This window comes from Epinephelus moara, chromosome 4 (assembly GCF_006386435.1).
Source record: "Epinephelus moara isolate mb chromosome 4, YSFRI_EMoa_1.0, whole genome shotgun sequence".
Lineage (NCBI taxonomy): Eukaryota > Metazoa > Chordata > Actinopteri > Perciformes > Serranidae > Epinephelus > Epinephelus moara.
In genome coordinates this window covers 35,940,897-35,956,668 of record NC_065509.1, presented here as the reverse complement: position 1 = coordinate 35,956,668, position 15,772 = coordinate 35,940,897, and the positions used below count along the sequence as shown (strand labels likewise).

At 41.7% G+C, this 15,772-nt stretch overlaps 1 protein-coding gene across 1 annotated transcript in view; it reads right to left on the bottom strand.

Moving 5' to 3' along the window:
- etfdh (electron transfer flavoprotein dehydrogenase) overlaps nt 1–14,448 on the bottom strand; it is an 18,749-nt gene extending 4,301 nt beyond the window's left edge. The window contains exons 1-12 of the mRNA XM_050042474.1: nt 14,249–14,448; nt 13,321–13,479; nt 11,417–11,646; nt 11,096–11,177; nt 10,611–10,729; nt 9,158–9,235; nt 8,555–8,701; nt 8,075–8,215; nt 6,337–6,480; nt 3,222–3,390; nt 2,290–2,472; nt 1,696–1,917 (exon numbers count right to left, since the gene is read on the bottom strand). Coding sequence (XP_049898431.1) covers nt 1,696–1,917; nt 2,290–2,472; nt 3,222–3,390; nt 6,337–6,480; nt 8,075–8,215; nt 8,555–8,701; nt 9,158–9,235; nt 10,611–10,729; nt 11,096–11,177; nt 11,417–11,646; nt 13,321–13,479; nt 14,249–14,279 — 1,705 coding nt within the window. The 5' untranslated portion in view covers nt 14,280–14,448. The remainder of the gene's footprint in view (nt 1–1,695; nt 1,918–2,289; nt 2,473–3,221; nt 3,391–6,336; nt 6,481–8,074; nt 8,216–8,554; nt 8,702–9,157; nt 9,236–10,610; nt 10,730–11,095; nt 11,178–11,416; nt 11,647–13,320; nt 13,480–14,248) is intronic.
- Nucleotides 14,449–15,772: the final 1,324 nt, after the last annotated feature.

The following is a 15,772-nucleotide window of genomic DNA, read 5'->3' as shown; positions in this document are numbered from 1 at the left end:
GAGAAATTTAACTCTAACTGGCAACTGGGTGGCGCTATAACAACAGAAAAATGCTTAAAAATGGCTAAAATGCGACCGATCGCTGTGGCTCCCCCTGTGGACCAATGTTTGTTTTTCTTTTCTAATTTTTGGTATGACTAAGTCATGGCGTGGTATGCTGCTGCAACAAGGGCTAGCCGCACCTTTCCCATGTGAACTACCAGTGCGCCCCACTTCTAGCCGCACCTTTCCCATGTGAACTACCAGTGCGCCCCACTTTTGAGTCAATACAACATATAAACACTTCAACTATCTGCCTTTCAACGTGCTACCTCAACTGCTAATGTACAGTTTTAGCCCACTAACTATCCCACTATTGGCAATGGTACTACTGTACTTTCAATAAAGCAATCGTATTATCAAATTCACAAAAACTCTGTCTGAATACATTGCTCTTCTTAATGGGTTCAGTTGACTATTTAATCTGCAATTTCCTATGACATGTATCCCAAACACACACCATGTGAAACTGTACGTGGGCAACTGTGCACTCAGTGGGTATGGACTAGTCTTACATTCTTTTCCTTTTAAATGGATGTTACTGGTGCTTTGATGTGATTTTAAAACATTTAAAATTCAAAATATTTTGTTCATAAATATTTCATGAGTAATGGTCGGTTGTTAATTGTTATTTGATATTCATAAATAAAAACAATAATTTGTTTCATGATAAGAGTGATAACTCATGTTATAAAGTCTATTATGCACAGATATAAATACAGGTGTTCTTCAGGCACAAAAAGTGTGAAAATCACTGGACTGAATGATTAATTGGACGAATAATTCACTATGAAAAGTTGTCGGCATTAATTGCAGCCCTACTTAAACTGGTGTGAGCACCATGGTGTAAATTTTAACAGCTGGCACAGACACTATCAAGTGTAATATAAATGAAGTCAGGGCTGCAACTTATGTTCTTTAATTAATCTATTCTTCTAATAAGCTTCTTGACTGAAAGTTTATGAAGACATCAGAAATAAGGATTAAAAAAAAGAACTTGTGGTTCCTACAGTGCAAGTTCTTCTTTCGGCTGTTCCCTTTAGGGGTGGCCACAGGTGAATCATCTGCCTCCATCTAACCCTCTCTTACACCAGCTGACATCATGTCCTCTCTCACTACATCCATAAATCTCCTCTTTGGTCTTCCTCTAGGCCTCAGCATCCTTTTACCAATATATTCACTAACCCTCCTCTCAACATGTCCAAACCATCTCAGTCTGACTTCATCTCCAAAACATCTAACATGAGCTGTCCCTCTGATGTACTCAGTGCAAGTTGACATATTTATATTGCTTGATCCATCGGCCCAAAAGCCAAAGATAATCAGCCAAACATGAGGAACCAGAGAACGGTCATCATTTTGGCTTGAAAAATGACCTGACTGGAGATTAGTTATAAAACTGTTGCAGATAAATGTTCTTTTCATTGACTAATTGTTTCAGCTAAGATCACTTAACCTCCTAAATACAGCCCCTGTGAGTGCATGTGACCTGTGCTTACAAGTCCTGATTCATTTGTGACTTTATATTAGTGTGACACTAAATGCAACAAAAAGCTGAATTTCCTTTCTGGCTGCAGTCTGTGGTAAAGATTAACTCTTATCAGCACCCTGACACATTGTGTGGGGGATGCTCTTCATGAGGAATGATGGTGTTACCTGCAGGGCAGAAACGCTGCTCAGGCCCGTCGAACACGGCCAGGTTCCTTTCTACCGGGATGCCGTCATTCTTCAGGGTCAGGTGGGGGGGCTGGTCCCCCTCGTGGTTGGTGCCACTCAGAGCCACGGAGGAGAGCAGGTCGAAGCTTATCTTGCCGTCGGGCTTGGGATATTCAATGGGAGTACAGTCTTTGGCCGGTTTCAGCTGGTGTGCATCGAGGCCTGAGACAGATTGTGCAGAGACGGTTACAAAATGTTGATTTTCTCTGCTGAGATAAAGTGACTTCATACCTGACCTGAGGGAAAACCACTGGTTATGTGACGTGCTGCTTATCTGCAGCAGCACCACTGACAACATTACAAATTTCTCAATGTGCTTTATGCTTTTTATACCACGTTTAAAACCTTTCAGAATAAAAAAACATCTTATCTACCTCAGTTCTTTTCATTTCACTGCTGCTTATTACTCTTCTTCACACTGACTCCATCAAACATGAGCTTTCTTTTCTCTACAACTGATCTTTCTTTATTCCTCCTGCTAGGTTGTACCATTAGAGAGATATATACAGAGAGATTCTGCTCCGTGATACTCACCACAGTGTTTGAGCGTCCACGGCTCTTTCCCTCTAAAGATCCAGTAGAAGATTCCTGTGTAGACCATGCCACCGTACAGGCCAAAGTAATTGTGGAAGGACGGTCTGATGTTTCTTACTGAATGAAGCTCTTTCCACACCCACGAGCTCTTCAAGTTTTCAGCGTACTCAGGTACATGGAGTCCTGGGAGGATTTAAAAAATAAATTAACTGAAGGATTTCATTTCTGCTCTGCTGATGTCGTGTTTACATGTCTGCACATTTCCAGCACAAAGCCTCGACTGATTTTGACCTTGTAAAGTAAAGATTTAAAAACGACTGCCTGTATAGAATCACAAAATCCCTCCACAAACACTTCAGTCAGGTACGTGGACTTTCCTTATCAACAAGGACTCAGTTTCAGATATAACGCAGTTGTATTTGAAATTTCATTCATTGTAGTTTGAGAAGCATTAAATTGCATCCACCTCAATAAAACAGGGGTGGTGGCTGAAGTTTGAGAGGCTGATCATTTCAAACTCTGGCACATAAAACCAGCACAATACCATAAAAAACGACTTTAACTGTGAAGTAAATAAGTCACCATAGTGCCACTTTTGTCATGATCCTTGAGACTGTTCCCTCTGACAGTTTTATTAACATTGCAGTTTTTCTTATTGATAGACCTGCAAGAATTTGTCCCCCTCAAACCTCAGCTGAGTTTCCTCTGGCTGCTTGGGAAACTCATATTTAAAGAGTTTATTGCCTGAACCTTTATACCTGCAAATGCCACACCTGACATGACCTGTTACCCAGCCTTGTTGCAGTGTTTGTTATTCTGTAACTTCAGAGTTGTCTACACCCTGTTTGGCATGGTTTCTGAGTAACTGGAATTAAATACAAACAGCTACTGGTGCTTCTATCATGACTATTAATGTGTCTTAAGCTCTCTACCTGCTGTCTCAGACTCCGGCTCCTCTGCTGTGACTTTGGGGAAAATGGCCTCGGCAGCCAGCATGCCGCTCTTCATTGCCGTGTGGGTGCCTTTGATCTTTGGGACGTTCATGAAGCCGGGGCTGCAGCCTATCAACAGCCCTCCGGGGAAAGTCAGCTTTGGGATAGACTGGAGAGGAAGAAGAGAGAGGTCATGCCCGTTTTCAACTTGCCTGCCTTTGACTTTCGGAGATCATACACTTCTAAATGCATTTTAAGAATTTAGTCGCTGTGCAGCCTGTCCATAATTCTACTGGATATTTTGAGCTTTAAATGAAAAACATAAGTAAGTAAAATTTATCTACATAGCACTTCTCACAGACATAGGTCACAAAGTGCTTCACAAAGGCATGAGACAACAAGAAAACAAAACATAGAAGACAAAGTGACTGTGAGCCACGTACTGCCTTCATCAATACAGTGATGTCCTCTACACTTGTACTGACGCCAATACTTTGTCTATTAGATGTGCTGCCAAAGGGAAGTGGGCTTAACAGTCACCAAATTTTGTGCAGGATAGCACTTATTACTGGATGTAAGATAGTGCTGCAGCATTGGAAAACTAAAGGAGATGTATCGGTGAAGGAGTGGTTTGACGAAATGGCTAAAAACTCTCCCATGAAAGACTTTGTTACAACCTGAGAGACATGACATGAACATATGGGGCACTTAGACCGCTGTAACCTGACGCACTGATGAGCTGCACCGTTTCTTATCATCTGAGGTGTCAACTAATGTGCATAATATAATAAACAGTTTGATGTTGTACCATGAAGAATGGTCGTCTAGGTTGTTTTCCTTCTGCCTTTGTTCCCTTTGTCCTGTTCTTGTAGTAGTTTGCTGTGATTTTTTTGACTGATGGTGTACAAAAGCTCGATCACCACGGTTCTTAAGGCGAGAGCGAAGGACAGACAACAAATTCAGCGTATTCGATTCAAGAAAGCCAGCTGAAGAACATGGGTTGAGTAGTTCAGCCACACAAGAGAAAGCCTGACCTTGTAACGCTCTGTGAGTACGAATGAGAATTTGGAATTTGAAACTCAACGGGGTAATATGAGAGCGTCTATATGATCTAGTTTGTAGTCTGGCAGCAGCATTCTGGATTGGTTGCAGCTGAGCAAGAGCAGACACACTCAGTGAGGAGAAGGGTGACATAATGACATGTGTGATCATTTCCTGTTCATCAGTTGAAACAATAGATCTCAGTTTACTTATATTTCTTAAATGGAAACAAGATTTGGTCATGTGCTTCATGTGGTTAGTGAGCAGCAAACAGTTGGTATTTTCTTCGATTAAATTTCCAATAAATTAGGGGAATTAAACGAGCCTTCATTTATATCATGTGATTTATTTTCTGCAGCTCCCAAGCCACGTGCTCCAGCTCATCATGGAGGATCCTGATGTGTCCCCAGTACCTGCTGGGATATATAATCCCTAATGGGAAACATAAGCCTGTTTGGGGTCTGCTCCCAGTTGGATTTACCACTGCAGCAGATGCACTATCTACACACGGCCAAAATACATGGGGCACAGACGCAGCATGACACGTCTGCTGCAGCATATCTGCAGCAAAGCAGGTCCATTATGATAATATGAAGCTGCTACACTGACCACATGCTGCTGCTGGTCTATTTGATTTTCTCGTGGCTCCGCAACCCTCTGACAGGTAAAACTACATACAACTGTGTAAAAACCAACTGTGTAAAAACGAAAATGCTAAAACTAAATACCACATTGCACCAGAGGCACAGGGACAGAGCGGTTACATTTCACATTATCCTGTGATTAAAACAAGCAGTTAATTAATTCAGTGCCAGTTTATATTAGCTTCACTTCCAAGACTCAGTCTGCACAGTCTGCCAGGTAACCACACGCTACAAAGATCATTGTAGCAGGTTAAAAAACCCACTTCACATTCTCTCCATGCCCCATATATTTCAGCTATGTCCTATAGTATAATGACATCCTACTGCAATAACTTGTCTCCTTTATCTTGTCACACTTTTTAATATAGTGGCACTTCAAATTTAATCTATGTTTGAAACAGTTGGTACAACTTGGCTAATAATCTCTAAAATCTTTGCCCAATAAGAGTGATGTTGCATATCTGACAGATCGAAGGATGTTATCTATCCTTGCATTAAGATTTTCTGTATTAAAATGCACCAGTAATAAAATGACACCTGAAACTACAGATTAGAGAAGTCAAACTAACCGCTTCAGACCGCTTTCGATGTATATTATAAATAAACCAAACACACAGTAATGTGTCAGTGGTAGTGTAAACAATTTAATTAATTTATAAAAAATGATTTACTGATTTCTGTCGTCATTCTACCGTGACAACATCAATTTGTTTGCTGAGTAAATTACATCTTAAATGAAGACTTGTGCTGATGAGTTCTGCTGCATTCAGGCACCTTTAAACCTTTGAAATCCGAGCAAATTGATTTGGTTTCCTTTCAAAAACTTGCTAAAAAGGCGATGAGCAACTTGGCAAGAAATGTCATGCAGATTGCAAGGAAACAGTAAAACGTGACAAGAAGAATAACCTGAAGAAGAAAAGAAAGAGAGGGGGGGAAATTATAAAAAACTATTAAAAAAAAAACTAGGGGAAAAAGCCCAGAAAATGAAATTTAGAATTATTATAACTGTATTATTAAAATCATATTTAGCACTTTTTCAGGTTATTTCCTTATTTGTTTGTTTGTTTGCTTTTTATTACCTTTTAAAACTATTTGTCAGGAAAGTTTCTGTAACTTCTAATTTCTTGGGTAATTTTTTGTAAAGTTGCTCACTGACTTTGTTGTGTGTTCTTGACAGGAATCGGGCTAATTTTCTCAGGTTTTAAAGGGTTAAATATAAACGTAGGAGCACATTTCAAAAATCCCTGACGAAGAACTCTGTAGTGTAAATGAGTCATGCACAACGGTCGTCTCCGTATTACACAATATAATCTGTAAGTGCGTCTTGTGGTTCCTCCAGTGACACAGCTGCACTCACACAACAGGCATGTTTGATTTGTGTCAAACAAGTATCCTTATTAATACTGACAATATGTAAGGTAGACATGTACCTGTAATCCTCCCTCGTTCAGTGCTCTGGCTCCATATGCAATCCTGTTGCCTCCCTCCAGTGTGGGAGCTACGAAGGGGTGATGCTTCCAGCGCTGGAACTCCCTGAACGGGCTCAAGTAAGGGTTGGTGTAGTCCAGACCAATCTGGAGTGGGGAAATAAATACCAGTCATTAAAAAAACAACTACAACACATAGTGCTAGGTAAGATATTGATGTTATGTTGATATGTAAAAGGGTGTGTGTATGTATGTATGTATATGTATGTATGTATGTATGTATGNCATAAGTGTTGAGTTTTCTTGGTTTAAAAGGCTGCGTAACAGTAAAGTGACATAATTTTCTGAACTTACTTATTTTATATTCTCCATATCGCTCAGTCCCAACAACAAACATCTTAGAAAAATTAAAACTCGAAAAAGGTAGGGTGTTTAATTATTTTCCAAATCTAATATGGCATAGAAAAAAATAAAATCCAATTAAATTTTCCATATCCTTCTGTGTTAGTGTTGCACTTCTGCCAAGCTTCAAACATCTGCGACGACGCACTGACACTACAAATCAAGTTTTTTATCATCCTCTTTGTCTCCAGAACGTCTTTGAAACCCACAGCAAATTAAAATTACAGGTTATGTAACAATCTAGAGAGGCAACAGCCTGTCTTCACACAGCTACCAAAGTTCACACTGCATGTCAGGATAAAAGCCAAACCAGGTCAACGACCTCATCGTCCACTCAGGTTAGCCTGTGATGAGTTATAAATCTGAGGGAGCATGGAGAGGCTTACTAAAATATAGTTTAGCACAAAGGTCTGCGTGTCTGCGAAAACACAGAAGGGGCAAACGACCAAATCCATGTGTGTGGGCTGTGGCTCAGAGGTAGAGCGAGTCATCCACTGAATGGATAATCTGTGGTTTGATCCCTGGCTCCTCCAGTCCGCACGTCAAAGTATCCTTGGGCAAGATGCTGAACCCCAAATTACTCTCAATGGCTGTTCCATCGGTGTGTGAGTGCGTGTGAATGGTTACCGAGTAGCAGGTGGCACCATGTATGCTTGCCTCGGCCACCAGTGTGTAAATGTGTGTGTGAATGGGTGAATGTGACGGCGACGGCCCTGAGTGTTGACTTAACGGCTACGTAGCAAACGTAGCAAACACGCGGCCATCATTGTTACGTAGCAGGAAACGTTGGCTGTTAGGTAACTATTCGTTTGCTTGTTTACCACCCATGTTTATGCAAACACATTAGTCCCTGCTTGGTGAATGTCTACAAACTGTATACCATCATGAGGTGAACACTCTCAGGCCATCTAGAATTAGTTGGCGCCCCTGGGTCAGATTTTGGGCATGTCTGGTTTAGAAAGTTTCCTTAAGTCATGCTTTTACTTTGTTAACAAGAGGTATTGTGACTAGACTGACTCAGAAAATGTAACTGATTTTAAATTAAAGCTATAACAGATAAAAGGAATTACATACTTTAAGCTCACAGACACACATTTTTGCTGTGTTAGAATATAACTATGATAATGTACAGTATATTTCCACACCAGATTTCACAGTGAAATGTAAAGAATCAATTCAAGGCTGTATGTATTTTTCCTCTGCAGGATAAATAACAAACATTGATCATGTAAATCTGCAAACGACTCGGGTGTTTACTTAAAAGCTCAAGCTGCGGTTATTTACTGGCCGCATCACATCTGTTTACATCATCTGTCAGAACGTGCACAAAGCCACTCACCACAAAGCCCAGCGCCACCAGCGGCTCTCCTTCATTCAGGTGGTACAGGAAGGATCCTCCGTATGTGTTTCTGTTTAGGGGCCAGCCCACAGAATGCTCCACTCTGCCCGGCCTCCATTTCTTCTCATCAATCGTCCACAACTTAGAAAACAAAAGGGACAAAAGTTGTTGATGGGCAGAGGATTCATTAAATCCACTGATACTTTCTAACAATGATCGGCTTTGCTATATAAGAGTGAGCACGCCATTTAACTCCATGCATTTATGTTTTCTAGTGTCTCACCAGACTGTGTACACAGTGTTGAATCCCCAGTGTAGACACATTACAGTAACCCTTTTATCTGTCTCCTCAGGATGGACTTTACTCGTTAGGAACGATCAGTCAAACCAGATTAAGGTGAAACTAAATTAAGGCCGCAGACAGGTTGACTGATACTCTCTCCAGCATTAGCCTTTATGTGGGTGGTGCAGGTTATTTACCTCCTTCAGGCCGATGGCGTAGGTCTGGGGTTCACAGTTCTCACGCAGGTTGAACTGCTTGTAAAGCTGCTTGGCCAAGTGGCCGTGACAGCCCTCTCCAAACAACGTAACTTTAGCATGGAGCTCCATTCCCCTCTCAAACACATCCTGAAGCAAGAGAGAGACAGGACGCATGAATATGTATTGCATGAATGAGAAGATACTGAACACAACACAGATAATGGTTACATGGAAATCACTTTATGTAGAGGAACACAACATTTGGTATTATCTGACATAAAGGGAAAAAGAACACGTACAAACCTTCTAAAGAAGAAAAGACGTTTCTATGTTATCATGACAATGTACTGAATGATGAGGTAAAATGCTGCAACCGTAATATTGGCAACCATTATAAAGCCCTCCATTCTGTAAATGTGTTATTGCTGAAGGAGATCAGTAAATGCACATTTTTATGTATGAGGCGTGCTCTTGCTTTTGTTGGTTTGCTTCGTCTTTACAGCCTTTTCAAAGAGCCTCATGTATCAACGCTATTTGTGTGGAGACAAAGGGACTACAGCTGGACAGTGACATTAAATCATTTGTTTTTTTACTGCATAATACCTTCGGGGAGCCATCTTTGGCGATGCCTACGTCATTGGTGGCAATTCCTTTCACACTTCCATCTTCATGAAACAAAACCTTAACAAAAGTAAACACAGATAAAGGTTAATGCACGAAGCTGTACACGTTTCATTTCAATGGATGAACAGGCACAAACAAACGTGTATGTGTATGTCTGTGACCAATTTCTAAAAATTGATTTACCTTTTCCACCTTTTGCACTCATCATAGAGGAGACATTACATAAAAAAGTCAAGTAACTTTAATATGTTGAAAAAGAGAGACAACTGGTTGCACTTGGATCAAAACCTTGTGTCGGGTGCTCGTGGAGAACAGGAAACAACAGTACTGACAAGAAAGGCAATCCAGGAACCCCGAAAAGTTTGGAAAACGAGAATGGAAATATTAAAAAGCCTTTAAAGAGCCAACATGTTATACTTCATTCACTCATTTTCCGTAGCCGCTTATCCTGTTGGGGATCGTGGAGGAGCTGGAGCCTATACAAGCTGGCGTTGGGTGAGAGGTGGGGTACACCCAGGACAGGTCGCCAAACTATCACAGGGGGGACACATAACACATTCATGCTCACATTCACACCTACGGGCAATTTCGCTTCACCAATCAACCGGCATGTCTTTGGACTGCGAGAGGAAGCTGGAGCACCCCGAGGAAACCCACGCTGACACGGGGAGAACATGTAAACTCCGACACAGAAGGGCTCCTCGACCTCAGTGTTCAAACCTGGAACCCTCTTACTGTGAGGAGACAATACCAACCACTGCACCACCATGCCGCCACAAATACTTAATGGAAATCCATAAGACTAGAAGACTATGGACCTTCATGTGTAGCACAGGAAGACAAAGGAATGTTAAGCAGTTTATCGAAAACAATGTAGGCAAATTTACAAATGATCTACAAAGCAACATAGTCAGCAATGGCCTAGTCTTGTGTAGCCAGACCTATCCCCACAGCGCTGTATGTGTCAGAGCTAGAGGACGGTCTAGAAGCACCCATATATAATTTTTCTACTGGGAGAAAAATACTTGGGCTTGTTTAGACTTCTTTAAACCAATCACAATCATCTTGGGGCAGCGTTCAACCGGTCTCAATAGCCAGCCAACGGCAGGTTTATAGCCACAGTCAACATGCAGTTAGTCAGACTGACAACTGCCTACACAAAGACAGACCCATAAACTCAGCCCAGTGGTGTAAACACTTGTAGATTTTCTTTTAAAAGTTTTTAAGTTTGATCAGGCCAAAAAAATCAAACCAATGAGGTTTAAGATGTGCCTTTTCATGGACAAATGATCTACACAGCCATTGTCAACCTACCCAACTACAGTACATTATGAGAGGTACAAAAGGAAAAGAAAAGGAACACATGTTTACGTTACTTATATTGCATGCAATTGTCACACCATAAATTAAAGGAATTCAAAGGACGTCTCACCTCAGCTGCAGCGTAACCAGGATACAGCTCCACTCCGAGCTCCTCCGCCTGCTCCCCCAGCCAGCGCACAAAGTTCCCCAGCCTCACGATGTAGTTACCATGGTTCGCCATGGGCAGACCTGCAGACGGCAAGATAGATCCAAGTCCAAACCCACAAACCAGTTTGATGCCAAGGAGTGATTTTTCCACCTTTTTGTCAAGACAGAATTTGCCTGATAGCAAGTTTAATCGGTTTGAGTGATGTAGCATCCCTTATTATTTTCAGACTGTGCCTTTGAAGAAATGCAGACGCATCCTTTCTCTTTGTTTTAAACCCCCCTAACTCTTTGTAGCCTCTTTTCTCCCAGTGGTAAATGTCAACTTGTCAATCTCTGTTATCAATAGCACATCCTCACTGTAGGGCAGAACCTGTAAATGACTTGTCAGACCAACGGGGTGAGAGAACATCAAACCTTCATTTATTCAAACAGAACACAAGCTTTTACCTGGCAAAATGGGGACAGGGATTCTGTGTTTCTTTGTTAAAATGCTGAACACATCTTCAGTCACGGGAGTATTCAGGGGTGCCTGAGGTGAGAGCACAATGTGTGTTGGTGAGAGTCTGACTTCACAGGAATTTGTGTGTACGTGCTATATCCCACTCTGTACTGTATGTGTAGCTATGTTATATTTAGCGTTGCTGACAATCAGTCACATAAGACATCACACATCATATGACAACAGCATGGAGCACCTGAGGTAACCATCATCTTATTGTATAAAACATAAGGCCTTCATCAATTCTCACTGCTGAATAAGACACTCACCCCTCGTTCCTTCCAATCAGGAAATAGCTCGGTGAGGGCAGAGGGCTCCAGACAGGCACCTGACAGGGTGTGTGCTCCAATTTGAGAGGCCTTCTCCACAAGACACACTCGCAGCTCCTTCCCATGTTCGTTGGCCAGCTGCTTCAGACGAATGGCTGCTGAGAGACCAGCAGGGCCCCCGCCTACTATCACCACATCTGCCTCGTCGGCAAACCTCTCCATTTCGACGCCTGGGAAAGAACCATAAGAGAGAAATATCAAAGAATGAGAGAGGCACTGCATTGTCATTTAGTTTGCAATATTTTAAGAAGATAACTGGAGCCAGCCATGTGTGGCACACCTCGCAATGCCTTGAACAAAAACTGGCAGAACTAGGGTCCAATTTTGCAGTGAAGCCACTGAAACTCATGACAAACTTTGTGAATCTCAAAGCTGAATTCAGTGGGCAAAGATACAAGTTTCTTGGGCTTATTCACACTGATTCTCCACCATGTGTATGTTACATGTCAAAGGTTTCACATGACATCATGGGTTGTGGAGCTTGGTCAAACCCTCCTGTCACCGCAAATCCACAGTGACATTTCTCTTTCTCTATATATATGATACAAGACACTATAGGCCACAATTCCATATATTACAGGAAAATGTCAAAGGAAAGAGGTACTGCAGGTTTTCTTAATACTTTCAGTCGGCAGGAAAGTCTCACTGGCTGAAGAAGTTTTATTGCAGGAATATCATCGGTGAAAAGTACACTGAGCTTTGTTGAGTTGCAGAAAAAATACAAAAAGAATAAATACTCTTCTACATACAATCATAAACCCAGCTAATGAATCAAACAGTTATATGAAGATTGGGTTACTTTTTTATTCAGTGTAAACATTATACTCCACAGCAGGTTAGGCTCCTGACAGGGACACTAGAACGTTAGGACGGGTTCAAGTCCCCGTCCTGACCAAATATGGAGCATGGACTGGTAGCTGGAGAGGTGCCAGTTTGCCTCCTGGGCACAGCACTGAACCCCCAACTGCTCGGGGCACGACCTGGACGAGCGTCTCACTCCAATAACTTCTTGCTTTAGCAACATCAGCTGCTCTGTTTTAACAATGTTCAGCTGAAAAAACGTGCATGCTGGCTGAAAAACAACCGAGCTGTCGGTCTGGAGATGCAGTGACTTAAACCACTGGTGAGTAAGAAAAATAATAACGCTGCATGTAATTTGTTTAAGCTATGAGTAGAGGATAAATGTACGCTAGCCACTACGCTAATTTATGCAATGTAAGCATGCTAAAGCTAATAATGGGTGATTGGCAAAAAAGAATGGTTTTGTCCATGAACCTTGATGGTTATTACTGAACTGAATGTTACACTTTTGTTGAATGATCTTGTTGTTCATTTGTGTTTTATGGCTGTTTGGAGAAGTTTGCCTTCAGGGCTTTATGCTAGATATTCCTGAAGTTTTATGAAACAGAAAGAAAGAAAGGTCTCTCTCACAGAAAGCCCTGAAGGTTAACTTATCACATTTGATGTTTTATTTGTTAATGGAGTCAGTTTTATGTGAACTTTACTATACTTATTATTTGTGTTGTTCATATGTCTTATGGCAAAGTAAAAAAGAAAGGGGTGGCAGCGTGTTCTGTAACAGACTGTGTTAAATGGGCATTTAATATCACCTAATATCGATGACAGACCCCTGAATCGTAGCGTATCGAAATCATATCGTAGCAGACTTTATATCGTAAAATATTGCATCGTTGTCCAAAGAATCAATATAATCGTATCATGATGAAACTGGTGATTTACACCTCTAATAACATGTGTTTATCCCAACATCCCACGGCACACCTGGGACTGGCATCACTGCACACCATTTGAGAGCCACTGCTCTAGATTGTGCAGTGTCTTACCTTCCCATCTCGAGTCTTTCTCTCTAGGATGGATAGTGTAGTGTGTTGTGATGCGTGGTGTTGACACCGAAGAGCACGTCCGCCTGTTTAGTGTCCAGCAGATCTGAGGGGCAGCGTGCTCTGTCTGTACTGTCTTCAAGGCCCTGATGCACCTGTGGGCTGCACGAGATAAAACAGCACCCGGTTAGGACCAGCTGCAACTGGTGGGCATGTGGCTGTACATTGTATAGATAGTGGCCACACTGGTTTGGTTGAGCTTGATCTGGTTCCCAAATATTAAAACACAGATGAGATACACTGGAATAATGTCAAATAAATGCAATAATTACATGTTGAGCCAGGTGGCAAAATATAGCAAGGGAACTTATAAATAACCTAACAGCAAAACAAGAAACAACTATACTGGCAGCTAATGTGGTGAAAAAGACAAGCAGCTGTCACAGCAGGTTGCAGCTGTAGCACCATGCTAGCTAGTTTCTGGGTACCCACAGCTGAGCTAAACGCAAAGTCCAAGGCTGCGAATAAACATCCTTTTAGGGTGGCAGAACATTTCCCACAGCGTACAAAACAACAAGCTACTAATAACACCTGTACATGTCTAAAAAAGTGTAATTTGGACATACAACTCAGGACAAGGACACAGTTCATGTGACCTATATATTGGTTCAACTTTAACCTACATTTAGCTAGATGCTAACATACAAATAAGCATGCTGCACTGCGAATGGTACAGCTAGCATTGTAAAACACCTAAAACATTATTAGGCACGAAGATATAACATATAAACCCTCTACACCAGGCTGCAGTAAGCTTATAGATGATATAAAGATAACTGACAACACTGTGGGTGAGAAAGTTAGCGTCTCTGTCCACGTCAAACACAGCACACTCACAACATGTTAGCTAACTAGCCATTAGCCGACTTACCTTTACTTGTATATCTGGTGGCTGGAAACATTATGTGTCAGCTAGGATGCGTTCACTGACCAGCGGCTTCTCTTTTTTCTTAATCAGCGGGGTTGAAGTCGAGGTGTCCTCTCTCGGTTGCCAGTTCACAGCTTGTGCAACCCTCTCGCTTGGCAAACAAATGATGAGACACCCTTACAAAATGCGTCTCATAACACAGACATCGGAGGGCGTCAAAAGCTGCGCTGCTGCGCGGAGTGGTAACTGCGTCAGAGTAGATCTCTATACCTGACTCTCTGGACGAGTTACAGCAAATCTGAGCGGCATAGCGTGTAGGAATCAGGCATTGTGTTACGTCATCCCAGGACACTGTTGACCGGTTGTTTAGTTTATTTATTTGCGCACACATGTAATGTATAGAAAAGTCAAGATAAAAAAATATTTTAAAAAATTAGAGGAGGTTGGAAACCAAAAAATGGAGATACCTCCCTTCTTAAACAACAATTATGAATAAAAATAAAGATAAAATTGCAACTTAGCATTCAGCAATAACACAAAATTGATAGACATGAACAAATTACAAAGAAAAAATAAATAAAGCAAACTGAAAACTTTAGGTTACCAGCATTTGGCTGAGGGCTGATGCGATTTCCAACTACAGCTGTAGGCTACTTACCATTTCTTACAACTTAAGTCTTTCACTGGTAATACTTTCTTGTTACGTACTGATTCATTTTTACATTTAATTTGCTCTAACTGTTCTTTTCGTTATATTTCTGATATGCAATCACTATCACTGAATTTGTTTTATCCAATAGTGCACTGTCTTTCACTATCCTTCCATCAACTTTATTGGAAATGTTTAGGTTGCTGCAAACCTGTGCACCTACATGACAGCAGAATGTTAGACCCCACCCTTAGGCGGCCCTGTGGGGCGAACAAAACTCCACCACTGACCCAAAATAAGACACCTTTAAAACACCTACGTCCCAGGCTGAGAGGCAGGACACCACAGGCCTCTCCTCTGCTAAGCACTTCCTCCATGCCAGGTGCACTGCACCTCGTTAAGCAATGCAGCACACCTGGGCAGATTTACAATGGAGGGAAAAGGGACAGCAGCACAGAACACATACAGCCAAAGTACTGAGGCAGTGCAGCCATAACGCAGAAGACGCACTTTACTAATATTGAATGCAGATTCAAATAAGTATTTTTATGTAGTGGTACTTGACCTGAAAAAGCATCTTGACTTGATGCATACTGGTATGGTTTGGCAGCATCACAGCACAGGATCATAAACACCTGATGAGGATACTGAAAACAGTGTCAAAAATCATGGGATCACCATTACCTCAGATACAGGATATACTGTATGCACCACCTGCTGCAGGAAGGAAGCACTTTGTAGTCACTACAAAGTCGTAGTAGTCACCCAGCACACAACCTTTTCTCTTGTCTTCCCTCAGGAAAGTGTCTGCAGAGCATCAGGGCTCAGACCTCCTGCCTCAGATAGTTTTTACCCCCAGGCAGTCAGACTGCTGAACA